The sequence below is a fragment of the Kogia breviceps genome, chromosome 1, assembly GCF_026419965.1.
Source record: "Kogia breviceps isolate mKogBre1 chromosome 1, mKogBre1 haplotype 1, whole genome shotgun sequence".
Classification (NCBI taxonomy): Eukaryota; Metazoa; Chordata; class Mammalia; order Artiodactyla; family Physeteridae; genus Kogia; species Kogia breviceps.
In genome coordinates this window covers 149,824,676-149,847,683 of record NC_081310.1, presented here as the reverse complement: position 1 = coordinate 149,847,683, position 23,008 = coordinate 149,824,676, and the positions used below count along the sequence as shown (strand labels likewise).

General features: G+C 42.1%; 1 protein-coding gene across 7 annotated transcripts in view; it reads left to right on the top strand.

Annotated features, from left to right (window-relative positions):
* The window catches only part of NFIA (nuclear factor I A), a 376,913-nt gene that overhangs the window by 294,385 nt on the left and 59,520 nt on the right, over positions 1 to 23,008 (top strand). For 6 of the 7 annotated variants that reach the window (XM_059083370.2, XM_067006876.1, XM_059083380.2 and 3 more), the window contains exon 7: positions 3,688 to 3,816. In XM_059083370.2, the coding sequence (XP_058939353.1) occupies positions 3,688 to 3,816 (129 nt within the window). Of the gene's footprint in view, positions 1 to 3,687; positions 3,817 to 6,045; positions 6,100 to 23,008 lie in introns of all 7 variants that reach the window. The other variant, XM_067006878.1, reaches the window with a different exon arrangement.

Sequence of the window (23,008 nt, the reverse complement as noted above, 5' to 3'; positions counted from 1 at the left end):
GTTGCGGAGCACAGGCTCCAGAAGTGCAGGCTCAGTAGTTGTGGCTCACCGGCCAAGTTGCTCCGCGGCATGTGGGATCTTCCCAGACCAGGGCTCGAACCCGTGTCCCCAGCATTAGCAGGCAGATTCTCAACCACTGTGCCACCAGGGAAGCCCACTATATAATTCTTTATTTTTACATATTGAAAGGAACTTTGAAGTAATATTTTGTTTGTTCCAGAAAAACGTGTAGCATTACTTTATAATCTTTTTTTAAAAATCTGATACTTCTAAAAAATAGTTTGAAGTCAAAATTTTGTCTCATTAAGAGAAAGCCAGGCTTCCCTGGTGGCGCAGTGGTTGAGAGTCCGCCTGCCGATGCGGGGGACACGGGTTCGTGCCCCGGTCCGGGAAGATCCCACGTGCCGCGGAGCGGCTGGGCCCGTGGGCCATGGCCGCTGGGCCTGTGCGTCCGGAGCCTGTGCTCCGCAATGGGAGAGGCCACAGCAGTGAGAGGCCCGCGTAACGCAAAAAAAAAAAAAAAGAGAAAGCCAATCAGTCAATCTGTGCAGTAATTGTGTAACAGTTGTGCATAGCTATTTGGTGAAAGAAATTTTAACAAAGAGTTTATTTTTAAAATAACATACAGAAACCAAATTTGATTTCAAAAATAAAAGCCAAGATTAATGTTGTCTAGCTTTAAACATAAAGCAGTTGACTAGCATTTTGAAGCTTCATTTGGTCAATTAAGTATACAAAGCAAATTAACCAAAACATACACTATGCATATGGAGAAAATATAAGTAAATAATAAGGAAACATGCTCAATATGAGTCTTTAAAAATTGAAAACACAAAGTAATTTTGAGATTCATGACAGCCTTGGGGTTCATATTACTTGACCGTGATAAATTTAGAAGATTATACAGAGTTTGGCTTGTTCTTCTTGTATGCAGACAGTATTTCTTCTCTCTTTAACCCTTTCAAAGAGGATTTAAATTTTGATCATATTGAATCCATTTTCTAACTTGATAAGCATTTTGATGCTTATTGTCTATATTTATCTTCCAATTCCCCTTTTAAAAGCGTTAAGTGGTGGGTCTAAATCATGTCAACATTTCTGATGTATTTAGAATTGCATGGGTTGGAAAACATGAACTTTTCAAAGAAATGACTTTTCCTTGAGTCCAGCCATTTGCTTTCTTTAATAAGATTAGTTCAGATACTTCATTTCATCATCAGTTCCATCATCTGAAAAAAATTCTGCCATCTCAGAAGTTTTGACATTTTCATTTTCTATTCTATTTCTGTTCCATGACACATAATTCAGGCGTTTGACTGAGTTTAAATCAGTGGACTGGTTGGAAGCCTATAAATTGCCTTGCACAAAAGAGTTTTGAATGAATTGGGAGATTTCTTTACATTTGGGAACTTTTTATTTCTTTCCTTTCATTTTTCAATTTGAAATCTCTTCTGTGATGTAATTACATGATGATACCTTAGGTTAGGTTACTTGTAATGAATGTTGATCCAAAATCTCAATTCATCCTAATGATGTTAGGACATTGGCATGCCATGACTTTGGTTACTGATTCAGTGAGCAAACAAATATAGCTAAAGTCACTTAGTGACTTGTTTCTAATTCAAATCACACACATATTGATCTGTAGAACGGATCAGATCTGGATCTGTCTAGCTCGTGTGAAATCACACTCCACTTCATGTTGTCCTTATGTCCGACTATGCAAATGTGCTTGCCGATTTGCAATTTGTTTCTTTCTTAGGGTTAAAACCCCAAGTTTTGCTCTGTCTAGGCATCTCTTAGTAAAGCCACAGATAAAGCCGAGAACTGTACAGGTCATTTACATATCTTTTCAGGACACTTGGTATGTTCTAGACTCTTTGTTACATAGCCTGAAAATAGAAGCAGGCAAAGCAGACCTGGTCTCTCTCCTTATAGAATCTGTGGTCACACTTGAAGGTTGTCTTGTATAATTTCATTAAGGAAATCTGTGATTAGAAATAACAAGGACATGTTTAGACAAACTAACTAAATTTCTAAATAGATCTATACCTATAAAGTGTTTAGAATAGTACATGGAACTTAGCAAGTACTTGGTAACATTTACATGCTAATATCATTATTATTTTTATTACTTATTTTCCAGTTCACCCAAATAATTCTCTGGTCATAGGCAGAACATAATACATGTAGATATGTGTAAGTAAAGTGAGGTTTGGTTCTTTTAACATGAAATCAGACCAATTTTGTGCTGCAAATTTAAAAGAGCCCAAATTTTTCCTGTGATGTGGAGACTAGGAGTCATTTCCTTTATTTTTATATCCAAGTTTTCATTGTTTTAATTGGCACCCTACCAAACTGATAGATGCCTCTAGTTTTGTGTATCAGTGTAGTTGCCGAGAACATTACAGATGCTGTAATTACAAGGGACCATTTTCCCAGTATTTTCTTCCCAAAGCATTTCCTATGCTGGAAATGCTATGAAAAGTTTACACTATAGTAAAAATACTATTATTATTTTTTTTTAATAAAGGGAGTTACTTTTTTTTTTTTAAGATGTTGGGGGTAGGAGTTTATTTTTGCTGTGTTGCGTCTTCGTTTCTGTGCAAGGGCTTTCTCTAGTTGTGGCAAGTGGGGGCCATTCTTCATCACGGTGCGCGGGCCTCTCACTATCATGGCCTCTCTTGTTGCAGAGCACAGGCTCCAGACACGCAGGCTCAGTAGTTGTGGCTCACGGGCCTAGTTGCTCCACGGCATGTGGGATCCTCCCGGGCCAGGCCTCGAACCCGTGTCCCCTGCATTGGCAGGCAGATTCTCAACCACTGCGCCACCAGGGAAGCCCAAAATACTATTTTTAAAAAAACAAGTTTTTATTTTCTTAAAATAAAATATGTTCATCATAGAAAAAACAAGTAAGCAAAAAGAAGCAGTGAAAATCACTCAAATCCAACATGCAGAGAGAACTACTGTTATAGTTATGCATATTTCTTTCCAGTTCTTTCTCTGTACATAGAAATACATTTTAAAATGGCATCACTGTATAATATCCTATTTTGTAATTGCTTTCCATGTCTTTATTTCATGTCATTAAATATCTTTCCATTGTCATTATTCTTTTACAGTGTTATTTGTATTAGTTATACCTTATTTAACCATTTAACTCATTTTTTAACTTTTGCCTTTTCTTTTTTTTCTATTATAAATTATTCATTGGATGAGCAACTGAGTTACCATTGATGAGGGTTTTTTTTAATGTTAAAATAGCTAAATTGTATAAAATGTGGAGAGAGTGCCTTGGCACTGAAGTAAAGTAACTCGCAAGAAAAGATAATTGCATATGAGGTCCTCATATGCTTCTATAACCTTCTTTACAAAGGGTCTGAAAGGCCGCTGGCTCAGACAGCAACTTCAGGAAGCACTGGGGAAGTGGTGTTCCATCATTAGAGAAGATCAGTAACCCCAAAATGGACTGTGATTTAGGGGAGTAAGTTGAAATCAACTCTATGCTGATATCAGGGGACCGTTCTGGCACCTGTTTGTTCCTATGACAAATTCAAACCAATTCAAAACAAATTTTCCCTTCACAGGTAGATCTCTTTTTAAAATTCTTTTAAGTTTAATCTTTTAGGTTGCATAAACTGTTGTTCTGTGATTTAAGTGTGCTTGTCAATCCATCCTTCCTGCCAGGAATGCCATCTCCAACCACACTGAAGAAGTCGGAGAAGTCTGGTTTCAGCAGCCCCTCCCCTTCGCAGACCTCCTCCCTGGGAACGGCATTCACACAGCATCACCGACCTGTCATTACAGGACCCAGAGGTGAGCTGCTCCACAGGCACCGCTGATTGTGCTTAGATCATGACCTTGGGACCAGAGTAGCAAAATGAGAGACATGAGACCAGAGTAGCAAAATGAGAGACAATGAGGGCTCCCCCAGAGTGGTCCTAAAGGCAGCAAGCGTCCCAATTTCTTATCCTCGGGGGCTGCTTTGGAATTGTAGGGACCCAAGAGATTTGGCATCAAACCCTGATCCTTACCTGTTTCTTTGCTTGTGGGATGTTGAAAAGAGGTGGGGGGTAATTTGAATTAAACCAAAATCAAATCTTTCCTACAAATTGTATGAGGGGCACATGCACGCGCATGTGTGTGTATTTGTGTGCGTGTGTTAGGTAGTTTATTTTTGTGTAGTCAATTACCTCTTTTCAAGCAATAGCTTATTTTCATTCTCTCACCCCTGCTGATTCCCTTTCCTTGAAACCTGATTTCAATATGTGGCATTTTGCATTGAGGTTGTCTGCAATCACTGTGTTGACGAGCCATCTTCATTCCCTCCTTTTGAAGTGGTAGATAGTTTGTCTGGTTTTCATTGCAATGTTTTCATTATTTTTGTCTCATGTGCTTTTAAGTTTATTATTAAAATGTGTCCACAAGAAATATGATTTGTATTTCACATTAAAGACAAGCTTTAAACCTCAAGAGAATGTCAGCAAATCACTTAACTTGATCTTATTGCAAGATGAAAATATTTATTAGTTTGTTTATGAAACTCCCACAGTAGGAGTACGAATAATTGTAACCACGTTTGCTTTCTCCCATCAGATTTTCGTTTAGGTAGGTTTGTGATCTCCCAGCTGGTATCATAAAACATCCTAGAAAGTTATGGTCTCTTGTCTACTTTGACATACGCCTGGGGAAACTGATGTTTCCTGCATTAATCTCAATGTGAGTGCCACAAATCTGAATCCCTTTATGAATACTCTGTGTGCATCTCAGGGAAATATGTCAATTGAGAGGGCTGGCCAATGCACACGTGCAGAAATCACTCTGAAGAAAATAAGTATTCTGACTATTGTGTGAAGCAGTTTCTCTGTCCACAATTACGGATGCTCACTTGCCCCATCTTTGAACATCTTGTGATCACTGACGGAACTTTCTCAAAATTCCTAATTATTTCACTGTGTGTGAGAGTGTGTGTGGTACCATCAGAGAAGCTGTATATGTATTTTTTCCTAATTTGAAAACCCTGTATCTGAATGGGATTATGTGGTCCCAGAACGAGTCTCTTTAAATGGGGCAGTATGATATTTTCCTCGTTGTCAACATTCCTTAAGCATTCAAACTGTGATGCAAAGTAAGAAGTACAAAGCCCTTTTAGTCAGAAGATTTTTGCTCTCAGGGAGATAAGGCATGTGACGTTTCTCATCTTTATTATGTTCAGGTTAACATTCTAAATGGTAAATTAATGTTAAAAGCAGACAGTCCTGTAGGACATCAGAGGAGGGAACTATGGAGTTTCCTTCATCCATTAAACAAGGATTTAATGAGTACCTGTCCTCATAGAGCATATCATCTAGTGCAGGAAAATAAGCATGTAGAAGATGATGTGGAATGCACTGTTACTTATCACTTTATATCAAATAAAGAGACTTCAAAGTGTACATAACATTGAAGTCAAATCTTAAAAGTTGCTTACATGAATGGAGGGCATTCCAAGCAAAGAAAAGACTCATGGGCACAGTAGGGCGATAAGGATTGGGAAGCAGCAATGTCAGCAGTCAGGTTAGTTGGTTAAGCTGCCTCTTTCCCTTTCCACTTACCTTCTGAATTTTTTAATATCCTCATCAATAAAATGGGAACAATACTACTGCTGAATGAATATTTTCTCCCAACCTCATATTCTTATACAGAAACTACAATAAAACAATATTTGTAGAGACTCTTTGAGGAGCATAAAGCAATGTGCATATGTTATCATTTATTCAGTAAATACTGAATGCCTTCTGTGTGTCTTGCCTTAAAACCATAGTTCTAGAAATTACTGAAATGATTCTAGCAGTTACTGTGGGTGCCATGACTGGGTGCTTTCTTCATGCTAAACAATCACATTTGCTAAAATGACCCACACTGGGTTGAACCAGAGGGGACCGTCTTAACCTACAGGACAGTGAGTTTTGATCTATTTATACTCATGAAATTGTTTATGTGGAAAAGAGAAAGATGCTCAATTTAAGAATTATGGAATTCCAAAGATTCTTTTTTTTTCACCAGAATTCAAGATGGTTCCCAGCATCCTCAGTTCTCCTTTCTGGGAAATCTACTCAGGTACCCATTCTTATTGCATCCTGCCCCACTTAGTGGTCTGGTGAAGGGAAGTGGGGTAGTTGAGGTGAAATACTTAAGCAGCATCTTTGTGGTCAGCATCACAGAATTGAGATAGACTAACATAAGATACTCTTGGGCTAAGACCTTTTTAAAGGTTGGTATTCAGGTGCTTATTATTTAAGACATACTTGCTACAGGTATCGTAATCCCGGTTATTCTTCTCTGAACTAGTTGGAAAGCTGATGCTTGGAATGACATCACATCTGGGAGTAAGAGTTGATATCTTAGGAAGATGAGGCCGGATTTAAAGGAGGAGAGTCTGACCGAGGGAGCCAGTGTGGAATAAATGAGACATTGGACATAAAGGAGAATTCAACCGCACATGTTCTTTTTATTATAAGGAGTTACCACAGTCTGAAATGATAAATCATTAGAAAATCCAGACAGATGATCCAACTTCAAAAGGAAAGAAGAGAAAGGTGTGTCCTTTATCAGGATCCTGGGGCACTGGAGAGGCTGTTTACTACACTCTTGTTCAAAGTTACATGGTATAGTCACCTCTGGATAGCATCTAGATTGCAAGACTTCTGCTGCCTTCCTTAAAATTTCTCAGGGGACTCCCTTGACTAGACAAACACCAGTTAGTAAGCAGCAGCTTTGTAACGTACCTCAGTGCCCAGGCCAAAGGTGGTATTTTAACAGAGCTACAGAAAAGCAAGATCTCCTCACTGAAAAAACAATGACCCCATTTTGCACGAAAAAATTATCTATGTTTGGAAATTTGGTGGCCACCTTTTAAAAAGGAAACCTCTCTTTGATGATTGTAAAGCTGAGGCAGAAAAATAGAGCCTGGAAGGGAGTGGGTAAGTGCAAAAACTCGGGCGTCGAGTGGACTGGTATTTGAATCCTGTCTCTACCACTTTCACCAACTGTGAGAACCTAGCACATAGCTTTCCTTCTTGGAGCCATGGGCTCCTCATCTATAAATTGAAGATCGTAATCTCAACCTCAAGAGAATTGTATTATCTAAGGAGTAGATGAAATCATGTATTTGCAGTCCATAGCACAGTGCCTGGAAGTAGAGTATGTACTCAGGTCATACAAACAATTAAATCACCCGTTTTCATCCAGGGTTTGAAAATCTCAAGCTGTCCTCCTGCCTTTGCCTGTCCGCATATTGCCCATCCTAAGACCAGCTTGGGTACCACCTTCTACCTGAAACCTGCTCAGCTCCACCCAGGCCGCCATCATCTCACACTCCGCAGACTCAGGGAGACTTTCACGCCTGCACATTCCCTTCGCCGACATGGTCTTGCTTTGTTAGTTAATGTACATGTCTTGTCCCTCCTCTAGAGCAAAACCTCTGAGAGGAAGGACCTCTAATGTGTGCTTTTTGGTATCTTCATTGTGTCTCATACACAATGCTCAAATATGTTCAAATATTGCTTGAATGAATAAAAAGTACTCAAGTTGCACAAGACATTCATCCCCTCCCTGACACTGACAGATTGTCATTGCTTCAGAAGAACAAAGGGTGACAAAGGATAATAGTTTATATAGTACTTCTTTATGAAGAATGTTAAAGATGAGGAAGAAAGATGGCCTTTCATCCAAAGAAAGCTTTTGCAAGATTACGAAGTAAGGCTTTGCTATTAAAAGCTATCTTTTTTCTTAGTTTATGCTATTCTAATCATTTTCCTATTTACCTTGTGAAGGTAGAGACATGTGGTTTCTTAAAATGAATCCCTTGTCTGATATTGGCTTTCTTTATGGCTTTGATAAGTCATTTAACCTTGTGGCCTCAGTTTGGCCATCTGTATCATGGGGGTAATACTTTGCCACCTATGTAGTTAAAATTAGGTGAAAGGGTAAAAATTATGGAATGTCCTAGGGAGTGGGGAAGAGATTAAGTTTCAGTAAGGGCATTTGTACGTTGTTATACATTATTACAGTTATTGTGCACTTCAAGCTGAACGGTTGGACTTTCAAAGACTTTCTTTTACCAATACTTAAAACTTCAGGGCTTCCCTGGTGGCGCAGTGGTTGAGAGTCCGCCTGCCGATGCAGGGGATACGGGTTCGTGCCCCGGTCCGGGAAGATCCCACATACTGTGGAGCGTCAGAGCCCGTGAGCCACGGCTGCTGAGCCTGCGCGTCCAGAGCCTGTGCTCCACAACGGGAGAGGCCACAACAGTGAGAGGCCCATGTACCACAAAAAAAAAAAAAAAAAAAAAACCTTAAAACTTCAACCATAATAAAGTATTTAATCATGACAATTTATCTTATTCATGACAATGGAGAAAAAAATCCTTTTTCTTCGTTTAGCCTTTTTAAGAGTTGTAGGTTTGCCAGATGATTTAAAAGAGCCTCTTTTTGATAATTATTTGGAGTACTCATCAGAGATTTTTTTTTTTTTTTTTTTTTTGCGGTACGCGGGTCTCTCACTGTTGTGGCCTCTCCCGCTGCGGAGCACAGGCTCCGGACGCACAGGCTCAGAGGCCATGGCTCACGGGCCCAGCCGCTCCACAGCATGTGGGATCTTCCCGGACCGGGGCATGAACCCGTGTCCCCTGCATCAGCAGGCGGATCCTCAACCACTGCGCCACCAGGGAAGCCCCATCAGAGATATTTTGAACTTCTTGAAAGTTTGTCTTCTTGAAACTTATGTTTCTGCCTAAAGTCTCTGCTATTTTCAAAAACAAGATAATGGATGATACTTAATTTAAATGCTCAGCACTAGGCAAGGCAACTCTGTGCTTTTGGGATTGAGGAGCAGGGAGGGGCCTGCACTATATACGATGTGAGGCAGAGGTTGAGAGTAATCACAAATAAGCACTGATTGAGCTTCATCTAGAGCCATAGAATTTCAGAATAGTGCTCTGAGAATCTTCTGGTTTAATCCTTTCCCTGTATCCACTAAGAATGTGTTTGGCTGTAAGTAACTGCAAGTTGAACTAAGCAGGTTGTATTTTTCTCATGTAGAGACAAATACGTGATTCAGGACTGTCATGGTGTCACCAAAGCACCATCAAGGACTGAGATTTCTTCTTTTACCCATGCTTTAATGGGTCGTTTCCATCCTCATGCTGTGACCATGAGGTCACAGCATAGCCACTACCCTCTTTCCATGCGTCTGCATTCCAAGCAGAAGGAAGGGAACCGACAAGGGCAAAAAGTGCCTGCCAGCTCATTCTGCCACCTTTTATAGAATGTTACACAGCATGATCAGAACTATACCACACAATCACCTCTAGCTGCAAGGGAGGCTGGAAAATCTAGGTTTTTTAGCTGAGCATATTGCTACTCTGTGTAAAATTGGGGCTTTATAAGTAGGTAAATAGGGGAGAAATACGCTGGCTAGCAGTCAGCAGCATAGTTCCCATTACTCATAGAAATGTGAAATCTGAGCTGGCCAGAGCCAAGACTAGAAATCTAGTCTCCCGTGCTGTGCCTTTTTTACCCTATCAGCAGTTCCTACCTTTTTCTCTACCACTGGGAAAAATCGACTGCATTTATTTAAGCAGTTTGTTTTCACAATTTTTATTAGTCAAAAACATGACATAGCCATTTAGATCTTTCGATAAGCATGACATAACCCGTGTTATCACACTGAGTTTTTTTTTTAATAACAACCATAAACAGATCACGACATTTTTTATGAGTTCCTGAATCCTTGCTACTGGTAAACGCAGGGTTTCTGGTAGGTGCGAGTCACTTCAAAGACAACTTTTGAGGTCAGTTTGGCTTTTTTTTTTTTTTTTTTTTTAATATTGAAATTAGTTTACAGACTCTCATTACTGTCTGGGGACCCGTTCATTTTTCTGCAAGTATTAATCAAGCACTTACAGTGTACAAGGTGCTCTGCTACTTGCTTAACAGAGTGAAAAAGAGAAGCTTGGATTCTGGCCTCAGCATGCTTACTTCCTGGTGGAGGGCAGACAAGAAAGCCAGCCGTTGTATTATTGTGATGGGGACTCCCGGGTGCTTTCAGGGTCTGGGGCAACCTGATAGAGAACTACCATGTCATTCGGCACTGGGTGAGTCCAAACAAGCGTGATTTACCCCTGTTCTCAAACAGAGTACCTCCTAGTTGTAAGCGTGCAAAGCAACAGCAGTCATGCTTTAACTAAGTACTGAGGAATCCAGACATACAAAATGTGAGCACAGGACTAAAGCCCCACTTCTTTATGGGTCAAAACATATATATATATGTACACATATACACACATACACATGAAGGGAGTTTAGAAATCAAATTGCCCTGATTCTGAAAACATGCACAAGATGTATTAAAACAATAGCCATATAAACCAAAGATTTATTGTGCAGCTTTCAAAGAATCCTGCCAGTTTCTGTTCAGACGTTTACATGCTCTATAAACCTCTCTAAGTCCATGATCCTCGTGGCCCAAACAGGGATCTTGCTCTTAGTGATGAAACATCTGAGGGTCTGACGTTAACATCTCCCTGTTTGGCCAAGAAAAATATACTGCAGAGAATTATGAGAATTAAGATAACTTTCCAGGAAGCTCAGGTCACCAGGAAAGGTTGGAAGAGCGGAGACTCATAGACAATAATAGAGGAGGAAGGAAGGAGAGGTACAGTAGGAAGGCAGCAGTTATCACTAGATGGCAGGGCCCATTAGAACAGGGACCATTCTTTATTCTTCCTCCTGATATCCTGTATCCCTCAGCCTTGTGCCTGGCATTAGGAAAGCACTCAATAAATATTTGTTGAATAAATGAATGAGCACACGGATTTGATTGAAGGCAAACAGAAAGTTTGGGAATAATAGGGAGTTCTTTCCATCCCCCATGCGTGATAATAATACAATATTCAAGTGCGTGTATTTGGCAACATTTAGGGAGATGCATAGCATGGTGAATAAATGCTCGATATACATTTGCTTGGTTTTAATTAAGAACTTCTGCTTTCATGGGCATTAAGAGAAATGCTGAGCTCAAAATGATTTGATCCCCTTTTTATGGACTGTTTTCTATGGTATTATAAATGTGTCTGCCCAAACTAAGGATCCTGAAGAAGGAATAGTCCCTGGAGCCTCGTCACTCTCATAACCACGGCACCCTTCCTTGACATAGGCCCTCTACCTAAGCGGTAGTTTCGTTTAGCATTCTCGTATCATATTGGCAAACTTCTTTGCCTCTTAGGAGAACTTCTTAACTTAGTTGTGGAACACGCTGGTGCTCCTTTCAGTGGAGCTGAATCTAATTTGTCTCTCCTGGTTTAGTGCAATTGAATCATCTCAGGAAAATGAGAAGCAATTAAGTACCTGTTGCTAACAAGGCGCTGAAATAATCTGCCAACAGATGCAAGGTGTTTATTTATTACTGGAGTATGTCATTTGAGAAGACATTACATTGCCTTGCTAACAATCGGAATTGACTTCCAAATGCAGGCATCACAGACCTATAACAAGTACCACCTTTGAGGAGCACTAAAAAGAGAATAAGAGGGCTTGTGAACACTGAGCAAGGTTAGCTCAAGTGCTGGTGCCCAGCCTAATGGGAAACATTGTCGATGGGCTTTGAAGGAACTGGATGGTAAAGAGGAGAAGCAGCTTTTTAGCAAAGGCCCTTTAAGTCCCAGTTCAGGAAATTATTAAATTCATTAGCCAGATACTTACAACCAACTATTACTGCCCAGCCAAAGGACAAAACAGTGCCAGCAAATGTTTTAAAACTACAACTAAACAAAAGTCAGGAAGCATGTAATTAAAACTGTACCTTTATTGTACTGTAAAGAGTTTCACTGTGACATGGAAAATATTTAAAGGAGGAGGCTGTTTAGCTAATTTGTCTGCAAGTGAACTGGTATCCTAAATGAACTGTAAGGCCACCCACCGAGCGAGCCTCATAAAGGGCCGTGGCTGCTCAGCTTGGTTTTGTGTAACCGTTCAATAATTACTAGATAAATGCATAACTAAAAGCTCTATTACACTAATAATTTGTACTGAGGTAGATGTGTGGGACACCCCGCTGGGTTAATTTGTCATCCCCGCAGCAAACTTCTGAAGAAAGCTCTTCTGCAGTGGAATCTGTTAATATGTGGTCCCAAGGAGGACAGGTTAGAGCAGTAAGACCAATCGGCTCCTTATCTCTTAAAGAGGCAAAATGCCTCCCGGGTGAGAACCCGCAGAGAAGAATAGGGTGATTGGTGATTAACCACGTGGACCCAGATTTAAACTCATCTGGACAAAAGAAGCTGCCCTCCATCTCTCCATCTCTCCCTCCCTCTCTTCCACTCCCCTACCCACCCCCCAAACATAAATCCACACATGCAGCCACAGTGAAGGCGCGGGTTCTGAGCAAGGTTTCTTTGAAATCATGTCACTGATAAGACTTCTGGGTATCACTTATACTATAAATCACACAATCAGATGAATCCCAAGCAGGTCTTTCTGGTTTAGTTGAATATAATGTTGATTCCATGTTTAGATTCATTCTTTCTTTTTCTTTTTTCAGAGTAGAATACAAAGTCAATATTGGACTTGTATCTCCCCTCTATATGAAATGTTTTCTTCTGTCTCACACACACATACACACATACACACACTTGCTATTTTAAATATGAAGCTCACATTTAAGCTTCAGCACAGGGTTTTCAACCTCACCGATTGACAGAACCATAAATCATGTTAAAGTTAAGTGAATTACTGTAGCATGGAACTGTAGCTTTAACAATGTTTATGTAGTATCAGCTTATCATCCATGTAGGCCAAGGGGGCTGAGCACTGATATTCGAAATGGGAATGTACAGTCCTGTTAATGTGGCTGCAGGATCACGGAGAGTTACCCATTTCATGCTGCATCCTTTGTATTGTTGAAACTAGTGTATTTAACCACTCACGTGTATGGAATTTTTTTTTTTTGAAAGAAGATGTTGGGGGTAGGAGTTTATTAATTAATTTATTTATTTTTGCTGTGTTGGGGCTTCGTTTCCGTGCGAGGGCTTTCTCTAATTGTGGCGAGCGGGGGCCACTCTTCATCGCGGTGCGCGGGTCTCTCACTATCGCGGCCTCTCTTGTTGCAGAGCACAGGCTCCAGACGCACAGGCTCAGCAGTTGTGGTTCACGGGCCTAGTTGCTCCGTGGCATGTGGGATCCTCCCAGACCAGGGCTCGAACCCGTGTCCCCTGCATTAGCAGGCAGATTCTCAACCACTGCGCCACCAGGGAAACCCTGGAATGTTTTTTAAAATGTATATTTCCACAGTAAATTTACATTCGCCATTTCTTAGTATTACATGGCAGTTGCTTCCCCCAGCCCCAAACAATTCATTCTTCTTATGCACAAAGCACATGTGAGGAACATCAGAGTTGCCAGGTTGTATTACAGTAATAAGGGACCTATGAGGCAAATATCATGAAAGGAAATAAGCCATTTGTCCTCTGAAAAATCATTCAAATGGGAGCAGCAGAGTGCAGTGGAAAGAGCATGGGCTGCAGAGTCAACCAGAATGGAATGCAAATCCTGGCCAGTCACTTGGGATCTGCATAAGCTTGTGCCCCATCCTCTACCTTTTGAGCTCAGCATTTCTCTTAATGCCCATGAAAGTAGAAGTTCTTAATTAAAACTAAGCTTGTTCACCCATCCTCTGCTGGTCTGTTAATTTCCTACGTGTACAAAACTTTAAGGTGTTAATAGGAGGAGGAAGTGAAATGACATATGGAAAGGGCCACATATGTTATTAGTATGTTACTAAATGTTAACTCTCTCAGGGACTTCCCTGGTGGCGCAGTGGTTAAGAATCCACCTGCCAATGCAGGGGACATGGGTTCAAGCTCTGGTCCGGGAAGATCCCACATGCCGTGGAGCAACTAAGCTCATGCACCACAACTGCTGAGCCCGTATGCCACAGCTACTGAAGCCCACACACCTGGAGCCCATGCTCTGCAACAAAAGAAGCCACTGCAAGGAGAAGCCCATGCGCTGCAACGAAGAGTAGCCCCTGCTCACTGCAACTTGAGAAAACAGCAACGAAGACCCAATGCAGCCAAAAATAAATAAATAAGTAAATATATATATTTTCTAAAATGTTAACTGTCTCAGATTCCCCCCATCCCCATATCATTTTTTGCTGTCTTTCTGTGTGGTTCTCTTGAAAGGATTCTCACTTCCCTCGCTCCTCACTCCCCATCCCCAGTTCTCTCTTTTGTCTGCTCCTGTGGGTCCAGAAGGAGTGTGTGTTTCCCTTCACTGGGAGGAGCCTCATAGCCTAGAAGAGATGGGGCCTCAGGGAGGTGAGGCAGCCTGGCTACTCCATCCCATTATTCTTGTGTGGTTAGAAGAACGGGGCGGGGGGTCTCCCCAGTCAGGCAGGTGAACCCCCTTCCATGATGATTAGCCCATAGCCATGGTGAAGACTTTGCTTTGGCTTGTCTTCATTCAGGTATGACTCTTGCTAAAGAGATAAGTACCGGGACTTCCCTGGCGGTCCAGTGGTTAGGACTTTGCCTTCCAATGCAAGGGGTGCAGGTTTGATCCCTGGTCAGGGAGCTAAGATCCCACATGCCTCGCGGCAGAAAAACCAAAAATCATAAAACAGAGCAGTATTGTAACAAATTCAATAAAGACTTTAAAAATGGTCCACATCAAAAAAATTAAATCTTTTAAAAAAAACAGGGAGGTAAGCACCATTGTTATTTACAAGAGTCAATTCAGCAAATAATTTTTGAGAATGTATCATCTGCCAAGCACTGTGCTAGGCCCTAATGAGCAAACCAGACAAGCCAGTCCTGCCCCTGCAACCTAGTAGAACAGAAGAACAAATAATTATTGCTTGGATGAGATTCATGAAAGGGGAATTAGCAGGGATAATATAGGGATAATATAGCACAGGTATTTAAAGTAATTATGAGGATTTGGATTTATTTGTGTCAGGTTGTATGGGTCCGTTCTATTGGCATACAATACAGATTTAGAAAACCTTGGTATTGCTGAGGGATATCTCTAGATCTTCCTGAAACCTCAAATTCCTGAATACCGTAATAAGAGTTGTTGAATTGTTGCATACCCAGTAATGAACAGAAGACATGTTAATAAGCACCCTTTCAAGTGAAATATTCGTACAAGTGAAAGAACCCAGAGAGAGTGCTTAATCACCCCTCCAGTCTCCCCAAAAGAAGATAATGAATTGGTTCATGTAACCGAAAAGTCAGAGTGTTTGCGGCTTCAGGTAGAGCTGGATCCAGATGCTCAGGCAATACCTTCAGAAATCTGTATCTTTATCTTTCTCAGCTCTGCTGTCCTCTGTGTGAACTTGATTCTTAGACTAAATCTCTTCAGATCATGGCACTGATGATATGAGCAGCTCCAGACTTAATCCCCACCAATGTAACAATCCCAAGGGAAAGAGAACAGCTCTTCCACAAGAGATCTAGGGACGGTCCTACTCCCTAGAGTAGGATGCTTATGGCTCTGATTGGCCTGGTTTGGGTAATTTGCTCACTTTTAAAATAATCTTTATGTTTAAAAACTAATGGAGGGCTTCCCTGGTGGCGCAGTGGTTGAGAATCTGCCTGCCAATGCCGGGGACATGGGTTCGAGCCCTGGTTTGGGAGGATCCCACATGCCACGGAGCAGCTGGGCCCATGAGCCACAACTACTGAGCCTGCACGTCTGGAGCCTGTGCTCCGAAACAAGAGAGGCCGCGATAGTGAGACCCGCGCACCGCGATGAAGAGTGGCCCCCGCTCGCCACAACTAGAGAAAGCCCTTGCACAGAAACGAAGACCCAACACAGCAAAAATAAATAAATTAATTAAAAAAAAAAAACTAATGGGGTGGGGAGAGCTGCCATGGTGGACAGCCGCCCCGCAGGGGGCACAGCATTGGCGGTCCTGGCCCCCAAGGACCAGTGGCAGTTTCTGCTTTCAGAGCCCCCCTGGGGCTGCAGGTGAGGGCCCAGTAAGGTGCCAGGGGAAGGTCACTGTTAAGTATGACCTCAAGGAGCTACGGAAGCGCCTCAACCTGGAGGAGTGGATCCTGGAGCAGCTCCCTGGCCTCTACAACTACCAGGAAGAGGAGATCCTGGAGCTGGAGATTGCTGTGGACGAACTCCTGGATGTGGAGCAATGAGACCCAGCTGCCAGGGTCAAGGAGCTGCTGGTGGACTGTTACAAACCCACTGAGGCCTCCGTCTCTGGCCTGCTGGACAAGATCCAGGACATACAGAAGCTGAGCACACCCCAGAAGAAGGGAAGGGTCCCCCACACAAGTAAACAGTGGCTCCACAGGACAATCCCTGTCCCCAACCTCATAGCAAGAGCAAACTGGGGGGCCCTGCAGCCAGGCCTGGTGCCATGAGTGGGGCTCCCCGTGCCTCTGGCCCAGAGGTGTCTTCCCAGACATTAAAAAAAAAAAAAGATAGGGCTTCCCTGGTGGCGCAGTGGTTGAGAGCCTGCCTGCCGATGCAGGGGACACGGGTTCGTGCCCTGGTCTGGGAGGATCCCACATGCCGCGGAGTGGCTGGGCCCGTGAGCCATGGCCGCTGAGCCTGAGCGTCCAGAGCCTGTGCTCCGCAACGGGAGAGGCCACGGCAGTGAGAAGCCCGCGTACCACACACACAAAAAAAGATAACGGGGTTTCTCATTGGTGTGGCCTGGGTTACATGCCCACCCACAGAGCTGGGGGGAGGGTAAAGTCTAGGCTAATGATAGACTGAGGTGGAGCGAAGAAGGATAATTACACAAAGAAACATTAGAGCTCTGTTTCCAGAAGAAAGGGTGAAAGACTACTGGGCAGCCAAAATTGAGAGCTGTCCAGTACATGAGATAAGGGCAAAGCTGTCCTGTGTGCTGGGCAGTGGGCTTGGCTCTCCTACCAGCCAAGTGACTTTGTGCTGCAGGTGGAGCTTGCAGAGCACAGGTCAAACCCCGCTGTTAGAAGAGTGACACTTAGTCCACACCAGGGACCTCCAGGGCCATGAAAACAGTTGAGAACAGTTCAACTCTTGATTCCCAATTATCTCAGGTTGCCACATGGCACTGCATGATCCTGATTACTTTTCGTGTATCTGAATTTATGCTAAAAACACAACTCTAAGAATAATAAATAGCCTAGAATCAAGCACGCTGTCTGGCACACAATATATTCTCAACACATTCATTTTAAAGGTGTGAGCCCACTATGTACTAGGCACCTAGAATTAGAAATAATTCTAGGGCTTCCCTGGTGGCTCCGTGTCCACCTGCTGATGCAGGGGACACGGGTTCGTGCTCCGGTCCGGGAAGATCCCACATGCCGCAGAGCGGCTGGGCCTGTGAGCCTTGGCCGCTGAGCCTGCGCTTCCGGAACCTGTGCTCCGCAACGGGAGAGGCCACAACAGTGAGAGGCCCGTGTACTGCAAAAAAAAAAAAAAAAAAAAAAAGAAATCATTCTAATTTTCGGGAAAATCTCTTAAATTAGTGCATTTTACCCAATTTACAGACAAGGAAATGCAGGTTTGAAAAAGTTACGTAACTTTTCCTAGACTCACAGAGGGAGTGAATGATTTCAAACCCAAAATAGTTGAGCTCTAAAAACCATACAGACATATAATTTCCATTTTGCAGCAGAGGAAACTAAGGTGCATAGGAAGCTGACACAGAGCTAGTTGATACCCAGCCTGGGGTAAAACTTTGGTAACCTGACTTCAAACACTGGACTGATTCTTCTCCTACTTCCTCCCCTTGTGAGAAATCTACCAGCAGCAGGATAGATCCCTAAATCCTGTAGGGTGCATTCAGGAGGATACTTTGAAACCTGTGCTTTAGTAATCATGTTGGTCAGAAACAGGGGCTTGAACTGCAATGTATACCTGCCAGGTGGGCGGGAGTATTGGGGGGGAAGGCCGTGAATCAGTCATAGCTTTGTTTGTTGTGGGGTTTGTTTGTTTACCTGCTTGGTTTTGCCTTTTGTATTTTAAATGTCAGCCAGCAAAGTCTCCCAAACAGTGCTGGTCCCAGGACTTGGTAGGCCTCGCATAGGCTAGAGAACCTCCACGGAGCTTACTTTTGAAATTCTCTTTTGTGGGACTGCCCTTCCAACAGGTCATTTGAGAATTCATTCTCTGCCTGTTTCTGTTAACCTCTGTGATCATCCAATCCATGGTGGTGGTTTTTTCCTTAAATGTTTTTCTTTTATTCATCTCTTGACTCACAGTATTGCTTGCATATTACGTAGAAGCTCAAGTTCCCTTCATGGAACTGAAGTCTTGTCAACTTTGCGTAATAACCAGTCACTCTTCATATCTCCAATAATCACAGCTGTTCTGTGGCGTTTGAATGCATTGCACATTAGCCGTCATGGCGGCTTAAGGGATTCGTGCACAGGTATGATCTATTCAGAGAAGAGGTCCTGTCAGAACCCAAAGGCCAGGACTCTATCTCACAGAGCTTGAACTGGCACATTCCCTCAGGGTTTTTAAAACTCTAAATATTACAGCCTTCCCAAAGGCACAGGCTCCTAGAGACTGAGTCCAGATATACCCTAGAACCTAATATCCCAGAAACGTTTAAAAAATAATTTCTTTTAAAAACCACATACTCCCAGGACTTCCCTGGTGGCCCAGTGGTTAAGAATTGCCTGCCAATGAAGGGGACACGGGTTCGATCCCTGGTCTGGGAAGATCCCACATGCCGCGGAGCAACTAAGCCCATGCACCACAACTACTGAGCCCGCGCTCTAGAGCCCGCGAACCACAACTACTGAAGCCCCTGCGCCTAGAGCCCGTGCTCTGCAACAAGAGAAGCCACCACAATAAGAAGCCCGCGCACCGTAACGAAGAGTAGCCCCCACTCACCACAACTAGAGAAAGCCTGTGCGCAGCTACAAAGACCCAACGCAGCCAAAAATAAATTAATTAAAATAAATAATTTTTTTAAACCCCACATACTCCCTTGTTTCACACTTTTTAGATTTCAGTGTTGTTACATATGGATCAATTGTATTGTTATTTGTAAATGTAATCCCAGAGACTGAATTTCATTGAAATTTAAAGCTAGATGAGATTCAGCAACTGTTTAGTTCAAACTCCTCATTTTGCAGATGAAAGAACCAGAGGAGAGAGAAGTTGCCCACATTTAAGCCAGGTAGAGACAGCAACAAAATTAAAACCCAAGTCTCTTTATCTAACTAGAAAATTTTCCTAAAAAGTACCCCAGAGCTTCTAAGAAACTTTTTAAGCAGTTAACATATATTGGCTCTCTAATAAGCAACTCCCAATAACTAACACAGTGGGACATTTAAGGGCAATGGTAGAGATCTCCATTGTATGAGGCTATGAGGAGGCCACGCTCAGAATCTGATTAGGTCAGAAGTGTACCTAGGTAGCAGGGGTCTACATGGTAAAGGGGGAGGTCAGGATGGACACTTAAGGATTATAGGTCTAAGTAAAAAATGGAGTCTAGAGGGAGATAGCCCCATAGTTCTAAGTTTCTAGGTTAAGTCTCAGAGTCTAAGATTTAAGCAAAGGTAGGGATTCAAGGTGTATTTCATCCAAAAAGAGCCTTTACAGTCATTGTTTCTATGGAATCTATGACTTTTACATCAAGGTTGCTTCTGTTGCTTTGGTTTTGCATTTTGTTGTTGATGGAACTTTTTTCAAGACCCTCATGTCATATCCATACTGATAGCTCATACTCTTTTAGCAATATTTATGCACTCATTTGTCCAAGAGACAGATAGGCAACAGGTGCCTCTTACTCCACTGTTCCCTTCCCCCTGTGTATTCTACGATTTGAACAGGTCCCTAGCACATAGGAGCAAATTCCAATTTAGTCATTTCTCATCCCCATCCCCATCCTTACCTATAATAGTATTACAAGTAAAAGAAGCTGTTTATTGATGATCACATAACCGTATGGTCAGGAGCTGCTCCATATGCCTTATATACATTGTCTCATTGAATCCTCAAAACAAATCTATGAGGTATAAGCCCCATTAGACAGATGGAAAACTGAGAGAAGCTTAGAAACTTGAATCACAGCTGGCAAATGATAGAGCTAAAATTTAAATCCATGTCTTTCTGACTCCAAAGTCCATGGTCCTTATATTATATCACTCTACTTTTCTTCTCTTCTTTTTCCTTTCTTTTCTTTTTATTAAAGTATAGTTGATTTACAGTGTCCTGTTAGTTTCAGGTATACAGCACAGTGGTTCAGTTATACATATATATACACATATATATAAAAATTTATATATATAAATATATTCTTTTTCAGATTCTTTTCCCTTATAGGTTATTAGGTTATTTGAGCAAGAAAGGTCTTTCAATAGCTAAAATTGATCTAAATTAAAATTTTAAAAGCCCTTGGTTTGCCCCTCACCCCTCTCTCTTCTTCTTTTTTTTTGGTTAAAAACAGACCAAAAGATATTGGTATTTGATCTCTACCCTGAACCTCTACCTTAACTCAAATGGAGTAGAATATATCAGTTATCTTGGAAATCTACTGTAACAGCAAGTTACTTTCTTTGGTAGCAATAATATAAAAATACTGGTGTTTTGCAAGTCATCATGTAATGTCATATATTTCTCGTATTTGACATACCCAGGTTCTTTTGCATGCCTCTCAGTGATGTTAAAGATGCGTACTGTATGTTTTGAAAACCTTGGCTTGAGTCACAGGTTTGTTATTTAGAAAAGGTTCCACCTCCCAAAGGCTTGAAAACCATTGCCAATTCCTCATTCCCCGTGTCTCTGTTAAAATAAATCCCATAACTCCAAACTTCTAGGCTTTCATAAATGGCAGGTCTGACTCATGCATGATTTATAAATTACAGCCATGGACCATTAAGATAGATTTCTCAGCTTTAGATAGGCTATCATGGTGTTATATATTGTAGTTTTGAATTTCTGAAGAAGCAAACTACATAGTAGTTGACAACCCAAACAACTCAGGTTCCATTTGCCCTTATAGAAGGCTTTTTTTTTTTTTAAGCACAATTTTTGTCTTCCACTTTCCGCTCCTTTTAGAGCTCCGCCTTATTAAAATCTTTACTTTTTTGTTTTTATTGTTTTTTTTGTTTTTTTTGTTTTTTTTTGGTTTTTTTTTGCGGTATGCGGGCCTCTCACTGTTGTGGCCTCCCCCGCTGCGGAGCACAGGCTCCGGACGCACAGGCCCAGCGGCCATGGCTCACGGGCCTAGCCGCTCCGCAGCATGTGGGATCCTCCCGGACCAGGGCACGAACCCGTGTCTCCTGCATCGGCAGGCAGACTCTCAACCACTGCGCCTCCAGGGAAGCCCAAAATCTTTACTTTTAAATACGAGTAGTCAGGAGTTCTTAATGCCACCTTGTACTTTATGGGAAATGGTTATTTTTGTCTAAACATCGTACTGCTGAAGACAGATGAGTAGCTTTTTCTTCTAATGGTGCTAACAGAGCGAAACCAACATTTTGGAATCTCACCTGTTGCCAGTGACAGTGTCAATTAACAGTAAGACTGAAGTTTCGCAAGTGCCAGGGCTTGGGAGTGGTCATTCATTCTGCGAGGGAAGAAGGCTGTGTGTAACGCTGTCTTAAGAGCACGCTGCACCTGAAGGAGGATTAGATTTTATTGTTTGCACTGCTCTCTTGACAGCTTATCTTTGGAGACTCCTATAAAAGAGAGACTAGGATCTAAGGGTTGGTGCCGGAAAGCAAAAACTAACATGAAAAGAATCCAAGTCTCTGTCCAGTCCGAGAGAGTCTGCAGTGGTTCATGGACAAGAAATAAAGGAATTAAGGCAATGTCAGGGCTAAATAGAAGAGCATATTTCAACTGTGAAATCTTGATTTGAGAAAAAATGCAGGAGGGTTATTAGAATTCTTGGAGGTTGAGTTTGGGCAAAACTGCTGGAAATGGTAAAGAGAAGTGACTTTCTTCTATCTCTTTTTCTTTCCTAAGACTTAGAATGAAATATAAGATTCTAAACCTATCTGGCCATGCCTCCCTGGTATCATCTTCTTTGAACTAGAAATGTGTCCATAAAGCCTCCTCCCTATAGTAGACTCTCAGACCAAGAATCAATTGTTGGACCACATAAGTCTCTCAACATACACAATAATACAGTAATGACCTTGACCTTCTCCTTCCCCAGTCTTAATCAATTCTGCCTTAAGGAAGAATTTTTCTAAGTTAAAAATATATATACTCAATCACATTGAAATTTAAACTTTTTCAAGCTAAAAGCAGGAGAGTCCTTTGAATAATCGGGGCCACTGTGTGGGGTGGTGTGCAAACAAGTAAACCAACCTGACTGACCTGCTTTCTTGTTTTTAACTATCCAGTAATATGATCATTTTACAATAAATAACAGCCTACAGCTTTGGGAAATTCTGGGTCTCTAATTCTTTTTTTTTTTTTTTTTTTTTGCGGTACGCGGGCCTCTCACTGTTGTGGCCTCTCCTGTTGCGGAGCACAGGCTCCGAATGCGCAGGCTCAGCGGCCATGGCTCAGGGGCCCAGCTGCTCCGCGGCATGTGGGATCTTCCCGGACCGGGGCACAAACCCGTGTCCCCTGCATGGGCAGGCGGACTCTCAACCACTGCGCCACCAGGGAAGCCCTCTGCTTCTTTAATTGTGGCTACTTTGCTCAGAATGTGTAGGCAGTGCCATTCCAGCCAAAGAAATCTGATCAAATTTCCTTCCTTCCCATCCTACTGGTATTCTTTGTGAAAAGCCCAAGCGGTTGTTTGAAACTAGTTTGGCCTCTGGTTAAAGTTTAAACTAGTAGTGAGATCCATCCAGAATGGAGTGTTTCTGACACTTTCTGCTGCTCCTGGCCTAGGGTGCTAAGAGTATTAGACCCCAGAAGTAGCCAATTTTGTAGTGCCTTTTAATACACAAAATTGTATTAACATCAGCCTGGATACAGATGGATGCATTGCAATAAACTGTAACCACTTGAGAAAAGCCTTTATTGACTCTCAACTA